A 20,806-nucleotide genomic window follows, 5' to 3' on the forward strand; every position below is an offset into this window, starting at 1 on the left:
AAGTTGACGTGTAAACTGTAACGTAGCACTGAATAGAGCTATTCAAACACACAACTGTGGGTGTCAGCTCAAATCACATCCAAAGTCATCTGGGGAAAGAGGAGGAGCACTAAAGAGTTATTCAAGGAGATGTTAACTTCTCAGTTGCAAAACTTGAACGTCCTCATATCAAATGTTACCTGCCAATTCTTCTCTGAAAAGCATGCACCAAGTTCTTATTTATGGAGTAATATAACCTGTAGTACTAGGGCCATACGCAGTAACGTATTCTTCATCTGCCCCTACCTGAGGACAGGTGCAGTCTTTTCTTACAAATCTGAATCTATTTCCATACCAAAACCTTTGTCACCATCAGTTCACGTTACTGGAAGTTCCTCCACTTGCCCATACAAACACAGAAACCAGTGAAGCTATGGAAGAATTTGGAAGTCCTCCACAAGCAAAATTTTATGCTGGCAGTCTATGAAGACATATATTGTGAAAATTAAATTTCATAGATGCTCCCAATATTTTGGCCAGGCATTTATTTATTAATCTATATTATTAACATTAATTATTTACGCATAAAGGTAAGTGTGCCAAAGCAACAGTGAGCCTAAGGAAGTCTTCTGTGCACAAATTTTAATGTATCACAGGGAATGCATTTGTATGGAAAAAATTGAAAGAGACACCAGAGGAGCTACTGTGTAATGTGAACAGACAGAGCAAAAGGGCTACATGACAATCCAGGGAGAGAAAGAGAACTGTCAGATAAAATATAAAGGTGGAGCAATCACAGCGCTTGGGGGCTGTGTTTAACTCCATCGGTGCCATGCCAGGGTGAGTTCTAGGATTTATTATACAGTTTCCACTCATCTTCCTGTACGCACCAGATTTCTACAACCTAGAAAATTGTTACTGGAGACAGACCTCCTTACCAGGCTTTTCTAACATATGCAATATAGTCATACGCAAGCAAAGGATTCAATCCGAGAAAGGGCAGGAAAAACTCGAGGGTATGAATTTTGCCTCGATATCAGCCAGGTTTTCCAGAAGACAGATTAAGAATTCATTGGAAAAGAAAGTTCGAAGTGGCACTCTCTTTCTCTGCTGGCCAGTGCTCACAAGCTATATTCAAAGGTCTTGTTGTGATACACCCATGCAGAGAGCAAGTTAATGAAAAATACATCCCGACTTTTTTGTTCTCATGTGAAGCTGATATCCTGGCAGATCTTTCTCTAACTATGATGTGAACCGGCAAGTGGGTTGCCAAGAGTGAGATGAAAGAGCATGACAGAGCCTCCAGAGTATGGTAATAGTATTCTAATCCCAGCCATGCTTACGCTGTTATTTTATTTATTATTTGTTACATGCCTGGGGTGTGCCTGGCACACTGCAAGACAAAAGGAAAGATACTTCTCTTGTGCCTTAATGCACTTTGCTGTGAAACGCGCAGCTGTGCCTTTTGTAAAAGCAGGGAGACAACCTTCCTTACTACCTGAAAGTTCTGTGAGATACTTAAAGAACTGAATATTATTTCCATGGAATTTTTTTCACAGAAATATGGGGGTTTATCAATTTTTTGTTCCCAGAAAGACCGCTTTAGATTTTTCACACAAAGACCATTAATGAGTGCTTCTCCTACATCACACTCACACCTCTGGAAATTGTATCCCATTTCTGGCCTACGGAGAAGTAATTAATGTCTCAGACGCATTGTATAACTTTCTTCCCTCTGACGTGTCCTAACCATAATAGAACTTGTGAAATCCTGATTTTCAGTTCTTAGCAAGACCTTTCTTGAAGGAAATTGGGAGTTCTATTTATTAAGTAGAATTCTTGCTAATTAACACAGGTAGGCCAGATGTATCAGATTCTAAAATAAGGCCATTTTATGACTCTAATTCTGCTAATGGTACCCAGAAAGGGAACACTTCAGGTCTTCAAGGTGCTGCATGCCTTGAATTACAGCACTTTATCGTCCTCTGCTTTATTGTCCCTCTGGAATGAGAAGGATTATGCCTGAAAAATTGCAATTTTCCCATGTATTCGCTAATCAACCTTTGAACTAATCCAGAAATAGGCCTCATACCTTCCCCAAGTCATTATGTCACTGGAATCATTCCCAAAGGCTGAAACAGCCATGCACGTGACACACAATCCTCTGTTAGATCAGAAATGGACAAATCAAGTTCAGCCTTTGAATTTTTATAGAACTGAGCTGGGGGATAGCATGTATAACCCAGTCCATTTAAATCCTTCTATTACCAACAGATGCATTTATAGCTTTGTGTATGAATAGATGATTTATATCTTTTTATTACCAGCAATTAGGTAGTCATAAAAATATAGATGGACAACCATTACATGCATAATATAAATTGGCTGAACGCAAGGTAAAGGGTGATACTGGGTATATTCTAATGGAATTATTTTGTTCTTTTCAGCCTCTCAGACTTTTCTTTTTTTTTCCAGCTTTCAGGGTGGAAAAGCCTCTTCCTTCAGCTTCACCAGGTGGACTGGGAAAACAGTCATGTTTACCACGAGTAGTGAAGATTTCTCTAAGGCAGCCTGGATATTAACACAACGAGGACAGTTTGCTGTCATGCTGACCAAAGCCTTAGGTAAGTGCTGTCCAACTCAGCCGCAAGGATTTCGTAAGGTCTGTGGTCGAGTTAGTTTGTTTTTATATCTGCCTCAAGATGGTCACTGGTTTATGAGGTTCCAGTTTATGGCCGTGATATGAAAGATATTTTTTCACTTTGTAAATAATTGTAAGACAGTGATTAAAGTGTGTCACATTTCCCTTTAGAATACGTGCAGACACACCTGCCTCCCTTGCAGGACTTGACCAAAACATTAGGCAGACAGACAGAAAGAAATGAAGAGCTAGTCCACTATGGCCAGGTGGCTGGAGCACATGTCATTTGGGAAGAACTGGACTTGCTTAGAGTGCAGAAGAGAAGGCATAGCAGAAAAAAGAAAAAATAAAAATCAAACAACAGTAGTCTTCCAATATCTGTGAGGAAGTTACCAAGATGGAGAGGGGCTCTTTACAATAAGAAAATGAGAGGCAATAGCTATAAATTGAAATGGGAAGTTCTGAATAGATATTAGTTAAAAATGTTCTCTATGAGGATAATTAATCATTGGAACGGGGTAGAGGGAGTCTGTGGAATCTCCATTCTCAGAGGATTTCAAGACACCATTGGATAAAGCCCTGGGAAACCTGGTCTGAATTCAAAGCTGAACCGAATTTGAGCATGAGGTTGGACTAAACACCTCATGAAGTCCCTTCCAACCTGAATTATCCTAAAATTCTGTGGCACTATAGACCATTCAGAGACACCCTTCTTCTACTTAAAATTTATACCCACAGCACCTGTTTGCTGTTGCAACAACAGCAAAAAAATGTATAGCAACTTTTATTCAAAAACTAATTTTAGTTCAATAAAAAGTGTTAATGACACAGACAAATAATTCAGTGGTGATGTAATTTCACTGAATTCTATGCAACTAGACATATTTTTTTTCCTGGTGTGGTTGTACTGTTCCTTGCACAACAGAACCTTGATGCGTGCTTGAGGTTTCTACACAAAACACTACAAGTAAGTAATGCCATGGTATTTCATAGCCAGTTTTGTCTGTGAAAATGAGGTCTGCCTACTGTTTTGGTTGAGCTAAATATGAAGAAAAGCAGAGAGAAAACACAGAAGAGTTCAAGACAGAGGAGAAAATGCTTATATAGCATTACTGTAAAGAAAACTAAGGAGAGAGAAGCTTTGGTGTTGCCAGAAAGCATCTTGGAATTGGAAAATCCCAAATTTTGTGTTCTGTCATTTAATTACTATCCTGTTCCAGAAAACATGGCTTTCTGACTGCTCTTAATAAATAAACATGACAGCACCAAAGGTATAGTATGATTGGAGTTTCTTAATCAAATTTATATGAAGCACCCCATAATGACTGATTGGGTCAAAAGTGGGTCATGAGAAAAATTTGTTAAAAAATCTTAATTTCTCATTCTCCAGAACTTTTATGCTGATGACTGTTCGTAGAGACAATTATAAATTTATTCCTCAGCCTCCTACTCAGAGGCAGGCAGGTCAATATTACATATTTATATTAAAGCCTCAACTGAGAATATAGTTATATTTCCCAATCCTGTTATAACATGGTAATGGTTGGGATCTTTCAAAGAAAACTTAATTAAATAGTTCCCTTGATGCGCTAAGTTAAGCATTGAAACAACTAGCATGACATAAATCATTTAACAACCTTTATAAATGCATTTTTCCCCCAGATTTTCATGCATCTGTGTTTTGCTTGTACTCAGAATCACCCAATTAAGTTCCAGGAAATTCAGAGCACAGTCGTGCATTCTGGGTTCAGAACATACAGACGGCTGAACTTAGAGATTTAATGAAGAGAGAGTGGCAGTTTGCTTATTTTCCCAGGTTTCAGCTGTGGTGGGCAGGTAAATGGTAAAAGGAAGAACAGGATGGGAGTTTCAGGGTGCTCACACACAACACAACTCAGGTCAAGCAACACAGTTGCACACCTTTACCACACAAATTCTATTCAATCTTTTTATTATTGTGGTGGTTGATATTAATTAATTATGTCTTGATAATATTTCATCCTTGGCATGCATGGCACTTCATCCACGAGTTAATGCAATCCCTCTTTCATATTTGGAGAACGGACGGGGCTTGATGAAAGTGTATCACCACACCACACTGGCCAGGGAGGTGATGATGTGTGAAATGGTGTCCTCTACTGCATGAATGGAGATAATGCACTTGCACTGGGTTACCCTCGGAAGAAGAAAGACTGGACTTGAAAAGCTCCTTCCCTTTTAGTGAAGATATTAAGCTGCAGCTTTTCTGCTCACGTTTGGCTGCTGGATTCTATCCAAGACTTCTACTTCATAAGGACTGAAATGTTGTGGTTTTTTTTTTTTTCTTTTGGAGGGGATTTATTCTGAAATAATTACTTTCTTGCAAATGCTGTTCTATTGTCCTGCAATTCCTCACTTGCGATGTTCTTAATAACAGTGAAACCTGCTCTAAAGGTAACATTTTACCTATTAATGGGAATATGTTTTATCTTAAGAAGTAAAAAGGTTGGCAAAACCTTGTGCTTTGAGGGGCAGTATGGGCCATTAGAGAAGTCTGTGACAGTTATTGATATTATTGCTCCATAAAGATGAAGGAGACAGTTAATATGGAGCACACACTGTTCTTTGAAGGAAACACTACTGTATTCATTTCATTCTTTGAACAGTTTCAAGAAGCTTAACTCTGACTTCAGGTACTCTGCTGGGTACCTAAAGAGGCTGGTAGCCCTGATTTTCTGCGGAATAACTCAGTTTCACGGACCACAGCATGATTACGCAACCCGTGACAGCAGAGGATAGGACCCATTGTAATTAATTTAGTTAGATGTTAATGAAAGCAACGTTTAAATGCTGTTCACCACTGGTCATGGTATGGAGAAATCCAACATATAATACAGGACTTTATAACACAACTCAACCAAAGGGCCAATAATGTTCTGTTTTCTTCCCAGATACACAGACCTGTGCGGAAGAACGGTCACATGATGGGTCAGTGATGCACAATAAAATGAGAGTTACTTTTCGAATGTTATTCAAAATGAAATGTAATATTTATTTGGCTTTTGTACCTCTCAGAATGCTGTAGGAATGATGAGTAGGCATTCGTAATCCCTTTTCACAAACTGGAAAAGAGGGATAGTTGTTGGCATAATCATAATTTAGAAAAGTGTCCTCTCTGTCAAACTATCTCCAGTTTGCCCAGGTCTATTCCTACTCTGGGTAAATTCCTAGCTTTGGGAAGATAGGTTTAAGTCCATGAAATATAAATTTTAGAAATTCATCCAAGCTTTAAAAAAAAGTAAAATGGTATTGACAGTCCACTATTAGTCCAGACTTTGTCATGAAACAGCTGACGACCACTCTGAACTTATACAGTTATAAAACGTCATGCCTTCTTGTGATAATCTTCTAGATATTCTCCAATTCTGCTGACGTTATGTTAGAGCGTTCTTCTGCCATGTTGTTCTTTACTTTCAGGCTTTTAGAGTCCCAGAAAATAATGTTTTATATGATAGAATTTCTTCTCGGCCTCTGATTACTTATGGTCTGGATCACTTTCTTGACAACCATAAGAATGGAGTATCCTTCTCTTTAACTTGCCTGCCACTATTTCCCTTGCATAAAGCAAATTATAATTAAATTACACTTAGAGGAATGGATCTGTCCGTGGAATTCCCTAGTGCCTAATAGATAACAGAAGCAATGTAAGTCCATTGATCTGAGAAAGAATATTCTGGGAAGTATATGTTATAAATGAGTTTGCGATGCAATATGATGACTCAATGATTTACTCTGGATGGAGGCTGAACACGTATCACAAATGCTTGTGATCACAGTCATGTTATTTAACAGCTTTCATGCTGCTCTTAAAAGACTGAGGCAAAGAACGAATTTCATCTCCGGTTCTTCACAGAGATTTTGATGCAAGGAAATTGAGTGGAAGGCATTCCCTCTGACACATCATTCCTGCACTCAAAAAGTAAACTTATTACTTTGGAAAATAGCTTTTTTTAGAACAACGTATTTTGAAAAAGAACTGTTTTGGTCAGCTTTTCTGCACAGGCAAGCCCATCTGATGAGAATATTGCCACATAGCAACATTCAGACTTCAATAGGAAGTAATCTCATTGCTGCTGTTGAAGCAAAGTTTTGCAAAAAAAAAACTTGCTTATAGATTTTTATGGCAGGTAGTCTTGAGGGGGAACCTTTTCAAAAATAAAATTTTTACCATTCATTCTTACATTTTGTAGCAAAACTGAACGCAGTGGATATAAGCTTTGATAGTGACACTCTAAAGAACAAGAGGAAAATACCAGTCTACACATGCATTAAGGGTTATGTGGCAATTTTTCACTAGATAAATTACAGTTTTGTAAAGAACAAAATACATTTTTCATAACATGGAAGATGCTTTGAGATTTTTTTGAGGAAAATTTATCACCATATCAAGTAGCAGCTATTACAGAAGAGGACAGCATATCAGATGAAGCAAGACAGAACTCTATTATGTCAGACATCTAAAATCTCTGCTATATCTGACATAGTGAAGAATATGATTGGACTTTTCTGATTGACCTTTTTCTCACTGAAGTTGCAAGACCTTTTTAAGTACAAAAGGCATATTTGATGAAATTCATGGAAAGCAGCCAACCTATTATTTAATATTCCACTTGACTGGATAATATTATTGATGGATAAGAAGCAATTTGTTGGAATATAGCAAAGCAGCTCATGCATATTTTTCCACATATATATACAATTCTCTGAGTAAATTAGGTTTCATTATTTTTCTTATTATTTTGCTGTTAGATAGAAGAACAAATAGAAATTAAGATGCATAACATGGGGGGGGAGGGGGTGTCTGTGGAGTTACATTTCTATTTTCTAGATTTTGAAAATTGGCCACTGATGTAACTATGTAAAACTGATATAAAAATATGATGAGAGACAACTGTGAAAAAAGTGGGCATACTGATGGATTCAGAATAGCATCTTCAAAATAGAAACATGATAAATAATTTACCCAAAACATAACCGTGGAATACCGTAGAGGTTTCTGAAATCAATTTGCAAATAAAGAAAAACTCATCAGTCTTATCATTTTCATGAGAAGAAAGAATTTATAGCATACTTCCATTAGATGCTGTAGATAATTTTGGACATGACAAGTCTTAGGAAAACCTTTGGGTTTCAAATCAGTACAAAACTAGTTTACTTCTCTCTGTTTTGGGGCTGCAAGATCACATTAGTGCTAATTTTCATTGAACATTTGTTTTAAAGGTGCTATTGTTCTCTGCAACTTACGCTATTGTCTGCTTGTTAGCTCCTTTCTTATCTTTACTAAAATATAAGCAAACAAAAAAGCTACTTCAAAACAACCACATAATTCTAACTTGTCTTTGCCATTTCTACTCTGTACATTTTCCCTGGGTAATAAATTTACAACCTCATTTGTCTGTTTGGTTTTCAAGATGTGAGAGCATATCCAAGCTACTTTTCATGGCACATTTCTCCCTTATTGGCAGTATCAGATTTTATGACTATTGTGTCACAAGCAATGCTGCAGTGACACATAGCTTTATAAGGGCATCCAGTCCTTACCAACTTGCAAAGCCTGATGAATATTTTCATACTGTCTTGGTAACTGAGTCACAACCTTTGTGAATTGCCTGAGGGCACAAAGCAATTCTAAGGAAGAGTCATTTTAGAGAAATCTTTCCAGGCTCCTGTGCTCTGTTCACTAGTTAACAAGGGTCTTTTTGTAATCACAGTAAAATGCCAATTTCTAAAAGTGGGGAAGGATCATTCTGTACACGCTGTGTTCTTGTGGTCTTACTTAAGCGTATGTCATTGGCCAGTAGCAGAGACAGAATAACTAACTGAACTAACTGGATCTCTGGTTTGATCCAGTACCTCAATTTTTATATTTAGGCAAGACATCTTATATTCCTCCTCAGGTAGCCAGATTTAAAATATTATTTGATTTATATGATTAATATGCATTCATTGGATATATGGAGGATCTGCTCTTCCTGCCATTCAGAAGAGGGCTGGCAAGACCTTGTTGAGGTGTATGAACAACCTCAGACATCCCTAACAAATGTCTTTGTGAAAAGTAGGGTAGGAGAGTAAGGGAGGGTGAGGGAGGAGGTCAGTACTGAAACTTCCAAGAGCAAGTTACGAGAGTTCTCTCGGTTTCAGTCCTGCATCTCTTCTGTCATCCTCTGGAGCTACACAAGTGTAATTTAGATTAGACTGGAAACACAGAAACAATTCAGCCAGCGATGCATGAGAAACAGAAACCAGTTGTCCCCCTTCTGATCTCCTGCCGAGCCAGTGAAAGTAAAGAGCAAATAATCTCTACTTGTATTATTAAAATATGGTTCCTAATATTCAAAGGGAAGTAATCCATGGAATAAGAAGACACTGTTAAGACATAGGTACTTTGCAGGGTGGCACAATGTCTTATGTAAGCCTAATGGAAATGCAGCATGGCAAAGGTTCTGTTGAAAACCAGGGAAGTTTTAATGCAGATTTTTTTTCAGCTCTTCTTTTAATGCAATGCTTGTTGCAACTGTGGGCTGCAATAACACAAAATTGCTGTCATTAATAGTATAGACCTATTTTACATGCAGAAGTAGACTCAGCAGGATGGATCATTATAAAATTGTAGAAAACAAAATAGACTCTGGGAATTGAGGTGGCTAATCTGGATAAAGAGTTTTTAAACTATGAGGCAAGGTTAAAGATAATGTAGCATTGTAGCATAGAGTATCTAGGCTAGACTTCGAAGAAGAAAGGGAATTCTGTACTTTAGCTGATGAAAAAAATAATAATAAACCAGCCAGTCACTGAGCCTGTTATAAAAATGCTGTCACAACTATCAAAGCTGCTTTTCCCCCTCTGTTTCTTGATGTTGGCTGAGGCCCAAACAAAAAACTTGTGATATCCCAGTCCAGTTTCGCTTTGGCTTTCTTATTCTTGCTGAAAAGAAAAGTAGGTAAGAGAACCTCCCGTTTTCATATTATCTGACCGCAAATCTTTAGGATAAGGAGGTATATATTTGCAGTACTGTCAAACTGATGCTATTGTACACACCCCAGTATGTGCTTACCATCAGTGTTGCTGGTGGAGCTGGCATTCTGACCTATTGACCATCTGCCCTTACTCTGGTATAATGTAACTTGTATGGAAGAGAGAACATCTTCTGGGGTTCTTTCTCTGAGCTCCCAACAACATCTGTTCCCAGATAGCCAGGATTCATGCACGGCGTGATCTCATGCTGAATTTAGTCTGCCTGTGGCAATAGTAAGATGTTTTATGTGATGTCTTGAGAATACCCTGGTTGCTCCTCAGCAACTGACCACTTGCATTCAGAGTGGTCATAGCCACTAGAGTCACGATGGTTTCTTACCAGACTTGGTAAATCCCATGAGCAGGCAAAAAAATTATACAGATGTCATCACCTGAGTAAACAAATATTGAATTCCACTGAACTGAGAAATAAGCTGTGTATTTTTATTGGAATAAAGGATGATGGATAATCAAAGAGGCTTCTAAGAGACAGATATATGTCAAAGGAGAAGCCTTTAATACAAGAGAATAGTACACTATGCTCAAGTTCATGGTAGTTTATTCTTTGTGAAGGACACACACTATTATTCTCAGGGTTAGAACATGCTTTCCCAACCCAAACTTATAGGGAATTTCTCTCCTTTGATGCCACTGCCCATTTTTATTTTACGATTACCCCAAAAAAAACATGATTAGGCCCTAGGCAGAAGGAGGGTAGGGAGCACAGAGAGGGACTGAAGACTAGTCAGATTAGGAAATGTGTGGAGCAAGTTTGTTGAGTGAATATTTGTTTCACACCAGTCTTGCTGATGCTCACTAGGAACAGCGACGCAGCCTCTCTCCTAGGGCAGTTGGTGCCTCTTCCCTGACCTACAGCAAGAAGATTGACTCCCAAGGAGCTTTGCTAGCAGGATGGCAGCAAGGGCAGGTATCACAAATTCTGTCGAGTTATAAATACTGCTTTCTCAGATAATGAGAAAAAAACTGGGGAGGGATTTTCACAGATATTTCTTACATATATCCTCACCTTCTCCACTCCTCCAACTACAGAAGCAAGGTTCATTTTTCCTTAATGCATTGTATAGTGGGTTTTGAAATCTGCAGGTGGAAGGCACAGTGCTGTTATTATTACTTACTGTTATAAAAGACAACACAGGGATTGCCATCAGTGAATCTGTCTCTCAGAGTTAGGTTTGAAATTTGCAGTCCTCAGCTATCTGGGTAGGTTTAAGGAATAACTTCTGTTATTTGTAATATATGAAGCAATAAATGGCTACTGAGAATGATTAATAGCCAAAGTGAAGCTCAGACATTTCATCGATCTCAAAAGCCATTTATTGCAAGTATATGAAAGCAATAGAGATTATTGCTATTATACAACAAACCATAAAATCAGAATGGAGAAAAATGCATCTTTTTCTTCTTATGGATGCTGAGAAAGTGTTCTGCACTTTCCCTCTGTGCTGGATTTTCCATCTGAAACACATGCTGGAGGCACAAGTGGGATCAATAACATCACAGACACAGCTTTAAATACTGATTAAATGATCAAGGACAGATACTGTTTGAGGATTAGCTGAAAAATTGTTCACAGAAGCAGCTGGTGCAGAACAGAAGTGACCGGACTGGACAATGAGGGTTTTGTGTGCAGATACATTTGAATTTTTCTGGCTGAAGTTCTGTGCTTGTTATATAACCTCTCTTGATTAATTGAGCCTGAGTGCCAGGTTGTCGGCTGCAGCTGAGGTATGCCTGGCATGGCTGAGGGGAGCTGGCACACCAGACTGCTGCTAGGCTTTACTTTGTTCTGCCCCCAGCCTAGGACAGAATAAGCCATATGAATACTTGATGGGTTGGACGTTCCTGTGCTGGTTCTGTAGCACCTGAAGGCTCTCCGTCATACTGAACAAATGTCCAGCAGTTTGGCTTCACGTTGGTCAGAGCAATCCCAAGGAGGTTCTGGCTTCAGGAGGACGCTCCTGGAGGCCAAGTCCTTTGGCTGTGCCCAGATAGCCTTTCGCATAAGGTAGGAATAGAAGCCATTCCACTGGTCCTGTACACCCAGAGAAGTACTTTCATCCGGGGAACCCAGAAGGCATCAAGTGCAGCAGGACCACTGGAGGTATTCAGTGTAAGTGAATCTGGTCTTGTATTTTTAGGTCTCAAGTGGCAGTGGGGTTATTCAGAGAGAAGTCATGATAGGAAGACTTCCCCCCTTATTCCATGCAGTAGTAAGGAAAGGCCAGGATTAGGGAAGTCTAATTAAAAAAGCTTGGGTGCAGGTGCTTTTTTTGTGTGTTTTAACCATTTTTTCTCGCTACGCTCCTATAAATAATAATATATTTCAAGAAGCTGAACTGAAATAATTTACCTGTCCTTGTGATGCAGATTAAAATTGGGATGTACTGCCTCTGAGATACAAGTAGCTAACTCCTTCCTGCCTCTTGAAAGGGGTGCCCACGGAGACACCAATTCAGAGGCCAAAACTTTCAAGAAATCAGCAGAATTCTATTCAATACTGGATGGAGGCATTAGTGGTATCTTGTACTCTCTTTTGCTCTCCCTGTGTGCTACGAGAGTTTCTTTATAGGATATTCATGCACTTAACTGCTTGCTACAGACAATCTTTCCTCTTTTTTTATTCTTAATGTAAATCAACTGTCTTTACTAAGAATGAAAATTTAATGACATGTTATAGAGCCAGATGAATCAATAGCTGTAACAGGTTGGAAAAGAGTTTTGCCCAGTTGTTTCATTTGGATTATCAAATTCTGGAGACATATACTGCAGTTCATGGATTTTATGATGCCCAAGATGGCTCTGGCTTCATCCAGGAGGTAACTGACGATGCCTAATTAAAGACAAATGCTTCAAACACATAGCTGCTGTAGCTACTATAGACTTTGAGCTGAACTCAGCAATTTATCTTTCTTCCTGGCTCATTAAACACTATTTTGAGCTCCACTAACATACAGCTAATGACCACGTCTTTAGGAGTATTTGCAAATCAGTTACCTTTCCCCTGAATTATTTTTAAAAAAAGACAGGGAAGTCTAAAAATCTGCAGTCCTATAACCAGATTGCAGCTCAATTCTCCAGGCCCTATAGTATTGGAAAGCTCAGGGGTTATTTTCTCCCTTCTGCTGATGAGCTCTTTTGGTAAGAGTTTCTCTCCTCCTGCTGGTCTGCACGTGCAAGGTATAAGATTCAGTCTCAACTATGTTTAGCAGTTGTATTTCTAAGTTTTATGGCTAGATTCTGGCTATCGACTGCTTCTCCTCAGAGGAGCATTGCCCAGTATAAAGGAGTCCCAGTGGCACAATACACATATATTACTAATGCATCCATCAACAAATTATCTAGGCAGCAATTACAAAATTGAGACTCGGATAGTGCGAATAATTGATTTTTTTTCAGTGCAGTAGCTGAATTGAGAAGTTGGAAATGAGTCTTAATTCAGGGTGACTGGAAATAGAAGTGTTGGGGGGTTTCTCAGAATGCAAAAAGGGCACTCACCTGTCTGTGGCACCAGGGTTCAAACTCAAAGCCTGCCCGCATAAAGGACTACTTCTTCCATTTGCCAGGAACGCACCCTACTCAGAGGACAGCGTTTCCAAGCTATCATAGCAGAGGTCAACCTCAGCAAGTGCCCTTTTTCTCTATAGTTGTGACTACCATGTGAAAAATAAAAATCTCTCTGAAACTATTTTGGAAATTAAATCCGCATTTTTAATAGCTTCAGTATGGCTCCACCATGTTTTTCAACAAACACTTTCTGATACCTGGTATGAGATTTGCCTCAGCTTATATGTGAAAAACCTCTGCTCTTCACCTCTTGTGAGGTCAAGTGACTTCACTGGATGGTCTGTACCTTTGAAAGTTCTTTCAACTATCTTTGTTACTGATTGAAGGGCTTGGCAGAAAGACTGAGTTCAGCATTGTGATCTGAAATTGATTGTGATCAGAATCATTCTAATCAGCTCTGGCACAAACTAACATAATATAGGGCCCTCTGCCAAGAACAGCCTGATCTCAGCTACTGAGAGCTTCACAGTGGAGTACTGCAGCCCTTGGGTTTCCTTGGAGAGCAGTTGTTTTCCTAAGGTAAGACGGAGAACAGGTTGCTGGATTAGCAATGTTTTTATTTTGGAGGGCCTATAGGAATACGGAGAACAGCACCTGGTATGCTCCCAGGAGATCTGGGTTGTTTTTGCCTTGCACAGGTGGAATTTCGGAATGCTTTTCCAATTCAATGTCAGGAAGAAAGAACTGCAGTGACCCAAGCATGAAACATAGTAGCTAAATCCTCATCGAAGACAAACAGTCACAAGTCACACTATATCAAAAAGATTAAATTGTAAATACTGTATATTACCTCTGTTGCAAGTAGATCGTGTCATCTATGTTCTAGTTTGGCTTTATGTTTTATTGAGAAAGATTCCCAGGATAACCATGGCCATGTCTCTGGGGAAAGGAATAGAACAACATAGACACTCATGGATTTCATATCAGCTGTTGGGGAGACCAGAAGGTTGTTTTGGAGACATTAGGTCTTCAGGATGGACTTCTCCTGCTGATTCATTAACTTCAAGAAGGATTTAAACAATGCAGTTTGATTCACTGCCCCATGGGTGGGAGAATACTTTGTCTTGTCAGTGTTTTTCTTTCCATTATGAGCAGCTCATAGTGATCTCATAAATCTCTGTAGAGGAAAGCTTAAGGAAATGGCCAAATGTCAGAAATATAAGCAATCTCAGGCTTAGAATTCTGCCTCACATAGTCAATTTTTATGTTTCATTAATACGAATTTAAGATTTAGTTAATTATTATGAGGCATTTTTCCGAAGGATGGCTAGCACTGCCCTGCAGCCTGTTTTGCAGTGTGAAATTGCCATAGGCATCATATTAGACTTTATTTTGCACATTATCTATTAAAATGATCTTCTGCATAACTTTTTCTGGTGTTTCCAAATGAACACCACTAAAATTAATTAAAAGAGCAAGGGGACCAATAGATACTACAAAGACAATATTGTGTTATGAAGACAATCTTATAATGTCAAAACTAAAGCAGTTTAGCATCAATTGGAGGATGCTTCGCAATTATAGCATAAATTTGGCTCTCCAAGTTTACAGCTTAAATTTCCAGCTCGTATAAGCCTCCTGAGTAAAATTGGAAGTGATTTATTTCCACGATGCCTCACTTTACCATGTGAAACAAGCAAAGGGGTCTTCACCTTGCAATACAGGCCTATTGTGGGAATACCTGGGACGTACAAAGACAGTGGGGTAAAGGAAGCCATATGACACTCCAGAATGATAACAATAGAAAGAATCCCATTGTCAATCTCTCTGTATGTATATATGTGTGAATACACATACACACGCACATTTCTTGACAGATACTGCCTATAACAAATGTAATAAGCTAATTGAATTAATGAGACTCAGAAATTCCCAAATACCAGACTTAGCGTTGGATTGATTCTGGACTCATATCTTCTTTAGTCCTAATTTTTTGAGTGGTGAAAAGAAAGCCATGTGTTTGCATATTAGATCATTACTAGGTTATTTTCCCACTTGCATGCAAATATAAACAATTCTGGTTTTTGATCTTGCATCTCAATGAGTTTTCTTTGAACGAAATTATGCCATGACAGTTTTGCTATTGACTTCAATTGGGGCCAAATTACATCTTTACTTCTGCTGTCTTTCCCTGCATTTCAGCTGGTACAAGAAGGTAATATCCAACTGCAAATGCATAGGGTATTTAAGGAATGATAAAGAAAGTGGAGATGCCTAAATGCAAAGAACATTACCCTACAGTAGCTCCTGATGGGAGATATCTATGCCTGGAGTGTCACCTGGTAGAGTAGAGTTCATGTGGAAAGAATACAGGAATTGGAGATGCAGCTCCAGTTCAGATGAATACTTATTAGATGATTGAAAGATGTCCTGAGAACAGTGGAGAACCCTTTGATAGTCTTTCATATGAGGACAAATGAAACTGCTGTTCAAAGAAGATGCAATGAAATCAAAGTCTTTAGGCAACGGACATGTGAGAAGATTATGAAGATGAAAAAAAGGCACACGCATCCACAAAGAAATATACCGAAGGGGTAGACAGAAGAGGATTCTATTGAAAAGATTAGATCTCCGAAGCACCTGAGGAAATTGTGAACTTAAGATTTCTGAGTATTATAAAGACAACAAAAGTATAGTTTAGTAGAAAAGCAATCATGACTAGAACACAGGTTTTAAAAAATGCACTGTTTGGAAAAGATGAAAACAAAGTCAAAGGCAACAGAACAGATGTACACATAATATGGTAATCTGTAAAGAAATAGGAACTGAGATTAAAAGATAAAAGACAATGTTGGAGCAAAAGTGAATGAGTGTAACTAGAGGCTGCAAATCAAAAGATTTCTACCATGTAGGAACAGGTGGAGTTAGATATTTCTATGAAAAGAGTGATGTGACAGGTGCCTATAATGACCAAAGACTGTGCTTGATGATTCTGAAGTTTCCATTTCTATCATTCAACCCTGTGAAAAGGAAATGCCTATATATGGTTTTCGCGATACAGGAAGCAGTTTATGCATATAATTTTCTGATCCTCTTCAGAAATGCAAAGCTGATGCATCCCTACTGCCTTTGTGAGATTCTGAAGTACTTGGAATACAAACTAACTTGCCACTTCAGGCAAGCAGATTTATGCTCATATATGATTCATAGCAGCAATGGGGCTGGTTTAAAAATTGCAGTATCTTTACCTTTGAATTCTTTCAGGTTTTTCAGCAGCAGCAACACATAATTTGCTTTTTATTACAATGCTTTCTCACTGCCGCCACAAAGGCAGCAGCAGTTGGCAACTGGCAGAAAGCTTTTTCTGTCTTGAAATATATATAACTGCTAAAGAAAGAACAGTCGTTTCATAGACTGTAAAAGTATTAAAGCCCATAGCATTAGTGATCTCTGATTAACAAAAACCAAACCATTGAAAAGGATATGTCATACACACACAAAACCCAATTCTTTATACTGCAATCCTTCAGTTCCCTCATTTTCACCCCAACGAAATTAAAATGAGAACCTTCAGGCAAACTGCCATTAAACGAAAACTTTTAAAAGGAGAATGTACAATCTAATTATAGTGTAACAAATATGTACCTTTCATCTACAAGGCTGGTACTCCAAAATTTTAATAGTCAATTATGATTATATAATCTATTAAAAAGAATAACCAAAGTGCTATAACGAAAAGGGAAAACCTACAAAAGTACATGAAAGACATCTCCAGTGGCACAAAGTGGCGTAACAGTAGTACCCTATACAATTTCTTTTCTCTGTAGCTTGTATATAGAGTATGTTGCACAGACACAGGTGCTGGCAGCCACTCCCTGAATTCCCATTAATTTATTCCCTGTGCTAGTGCCCACTGAATTATTTTTTGACAATACCCCGTGAATCCAAATATCTGGAAATAAAAGGCATGAGACTCAGAAGTAAATCAGTAAATCACAGTTAAGAGAAGTACTTCCTTTAAGTTTGTAGGTCATTAATACATTATTTTCGAAGATCTCTTCAGAGTCTACCAATTCTTTTTTCTTTCTTTCTTCCTTCCTCTCTTTCTCTCTTTCTTTCTCTCATTCATTCATTCAGGTTCCAACCTTCGCTTTCACAATTCTTAATTATATAATAACTAGAAAAAGCACTGTGAAGTGCTAAAGCATGATCAAAGTCACAGAATAATTTCTATTCTGTGAATGAGCAACTAGACCAGGACCTTTCAACCTGGAAAGATGAAACTAGGCGAGATATGGCAACTCTATAATATCATAAATTATAGAAAGATGATAAATAGGGAATCTATCTACCACCTTTTCAAATACAAGAAATTAGGGGCCTAAAATGAAACAAAGAATTTACTTTATGCAATGCGCGGGTCAGACGAGGAATTTAGCAATAGGTCATGGTGGATAGTAAAACCATTCAGACTCAAAAAGTGAATGAACAACTTAATGAAAGAAAAATATTCCAGTGTCTCTTAAACCAATAGACACTACCACCGCCTTAGGGAATATCTGAACTGTGACTCTTTGGGGGCTGTGAGACTGCACTGGAAGAGCATAATATATAACTACCTTGTTCTGACACTCTTCTCGAGATATCTGTTACCGACTGCCGTCAGAGACAGAAATCAAGTCAGCTATTTTGCTGCAAATGTGTATGTGAAAATTACAAACTGCCTTAACTCTACAGCATTTACTACAAAGTGGATACAGCTTAAGGGGAACATGCTAAAACTGTGAGAAAACTGAAATCAGATGTATTTGATCCAGTCCCTCTGTATTGTCTGTGATCATACACCAAGTCTAAGACATAAAACTCCGTATTAATTCCATTACATTTTGGTCAAGAGGTTTCTCATGTATATCTACATTATACTCGGAGTTTACCTTTGCTTAGTACTTTTTCACCTCTAATCTACAATTAAGAAGTCAAAATCTCTAATAATTGTGATTCCTGGTGTAATTGTTACTAAAGAGATCTCGGTTAGAAATCTCTCTTGTACTTCCATAATGAAACCTGTTTCAAATATCCTTTACCAAAACAATTGTAGTCACAATATATCCCTTTAATCTAGGCTAACATTTCTTCTTTCTTTTCAGGCTATAGAATATTATTAGTGCAAAATGATGTTTTTATTTCTGCCTTTTGAGAACCTGACTGCTGTTCTATCTATTTCTGGTTTTAACATGACATTCACTTGCATGTTCAGCCTACCTGAGACTCAGAAGATAATTTCCACAATCCCATATCCATCAAAATGTCTTTCAAAAATGCCTACCAATACTCTATAAAAAAACTCTTAAGAACTTTAACTTTCTTAAGCAATATTGTGGAAAAGAAAGAACAGAAAATATGACTGCAGACAAACTGACAGCATCAACTACATGTGGGGGTTTTTCTACTGCTGAACTGTGTAGTGTTGCATGTCCTCCAACAATTCCCATGGGCATGATTAATTGCAGATGGTAATAAGAATGAATACTCAAGTGTGAGAATTGCCACATGAATGGATCAAACAAGTTACAATGCCTTTTCTGACAGTTGCCTCAACCACGAGACCAACGAGGAAAGCAAAACAACAGAATTACTGATGAGAGCAGAGGCTTAGTATAGCAATTTTTCTGGAAAAATCTGCCAGACCATATCAGTTCCAGTGACTGTTCTGTCCTGCCTATCAAGGCACTTGTGATAAGGCTAAGTCTGCTACAAGTTTTTGTCTACAGAGGAATCCTGTGTTCATTTCATTTTCCACTTTGTGCATATTCCACTTGGTATAAACAGTTCTTCAGTAGAACAAGTTAACCAGAGCAACCAAGAGATAGGTCTCAAGCATCTTGAATCACTTGGATACGGTCAGTTAGTCACTTACTCTGGCAAAACCTACCCAAGCCTAAATTCAAGGTCCAAATAATGCAGGGTAGGTGTCCGAACCTCAGTCTACAAACCTTACAGGGAAATGCCCTACCACTCAATTACTAATTGCTTTTAGCAAGTCAATTTCTCTTCTGCAACAAAAAATATTGATCCTTTCAAAACTGGCATGTGAATTTCCGTGCAGTGCCGATAGGTTTGACTAAAACTATCACTTTACAGAAATGTTTACGAATGCTAAAGTGGTGATTGCAATTGAGTGCCTATTTAAGATGTATTTATGGATGAGTGTAGATCTTAGACCCAATTTACACACCAGAGAAATTTTTCTCTTTTCTTTTTCTTTACAATGTAGTTATGAGTCCAACCCATGAGGGTCCAGAATTTAGGGTTCTTCTTGGATAGATAGTGTTGCCTGAGGAAAACATTTTGCCAAATATGCTGGTGAAACACATTTTAAGAAGCATTTCATAAATAAAATAGTGCTGTTATTGGAGTTACATTGGGCTTTATTTTCAGAAGTGCCAGGGACTCACTGTTTCCCATGCTTTAATATTTGTTTACAATTAAAAGCCTGAGTTACCAAATGACAAGTATATATAGATTAGAAACATTTGTAATCATGAAAAACATTTTTTTCACATCAATGTAGTTCAAAACATTAGTAAGAAGACAGCATATACATGAAAGATTCCAATCTGCCTGGGTTTGGGTGTTTTTCTCAGTAGCATGCCATAACTGTGGAATGTATCCAATTAATGTTTAATTGGGAGAAATCTTACAACTGCTGCAGGATGACTTTTATGGGGCAGTTAATCAAAGTATCTTTGTTTGCTTCACAGTGTTTGTTAATGTATATTTTAATAGAGTATTAATCTTTTCCAAAGAGCACTACATACAAAATAGAATATAAAACTCTTGTGCCTTGCTTGATGTACTGTGCACAGATTAATTCATTAACATGCTCCATTTTGACACAGAATTACAGGAATACAGGAAAGCAGAATAATGAAAATGGCACTATTATTTTCCAAGTACCTGTAGTGCTGAAATTTAATTACAGGAGAAAACGGTCTGTTCTCTCCATCCACCAGGCTGGTTGCAACGGAGATGTGAAGATGTTGATGCGGCTGCACGCGTGCTTAAAGCTGAACTCAGGAGACACCTGCTCAGGGGTTGGTGCAGCGGGTGCAGCGCCCCAACGCCGATTCCCCTTCCCGGGCAGAAGGGGGGATGGCTACGGCCCGGTGACACAACACAGCCTGCGGTTCCCCACGGGGCTAGCTTGAAACAGAAACACGTGCCTGCGCAGGTGATGCTTTTGAAAGAATCCTTGATCTCGAACCTTCAGTTTCAAAGGGAGTCTTAATGAGGTTATTTTGGGCAACCTAAGCCCTCTGGAGAGCAAAAATGGGCTAGTGTTAATGAAAAGAAAGTTGATAATACCGGATTGTTTTTGTTTATCCTTGGTATGGTTTGAACTGTGTCAGGAGTTACGGCCACGATCACACAAATACTTGGCCACCTGCCTAATTTTAAACGCCAGGGTTTATCCATTAAATCCAGCGATCTGGAGAGCCGATGGCGATAAAATGAGGCCGGGGCACACGGGCAGGGGCTTTAAGCCCGCCCGAGGTGCCCCTCACGGGGGAAACCACTCGCCGGCGGGAGCAGCTCTCCGGCCACACC

The 20,806-nt window shown here is 38.6% G+C and overlaps 1 protein-coding gene across 1 annotated transcript in view; it reads left to right on the forward strand.

Moving 5' to 3' along the window:
• The first annotated feature begins 811 nt into the window (after positions 1-811).
• KNDC1 (kinase non-catalytic C-lobe domain (KIND) containing 1) overlaps positions 812-20,806 on the forward strand; it is an 87,055-nt gene continuing 67,060 nt past the window's right edge. The window contains exons 1-3 of the mRNA XM_009888781.1: positions 812-819; positions 2,455-2,603; positions 2,792-2,886. Of these exons, the coding sequence (XP_009887083.1) occupies positions 812-819; positions 2,455-2,603; positions 2,792-2,886 (252 nt within the window). The remainder of the gene's footprint in view (positions 820-2,454; positions 2,604-2,791; positions 2,887-20,806) is intronic.

Source organism: Charadrius vociferus, unplaced genomic scaffold (genome assembly GCF_000708025.1).
Source record: "Charadrius vociferus isolate BGI_N301 unplaced genomic scaffold, ASM70802v2 scaffold436, whole genome shotgun sequence".
Lineage (NCBI taxonomy): Eukaryota > Metazoa > Chordata > Aves > Charadriiformes > Charadriidae > Charadrius > Charadrius vociferus.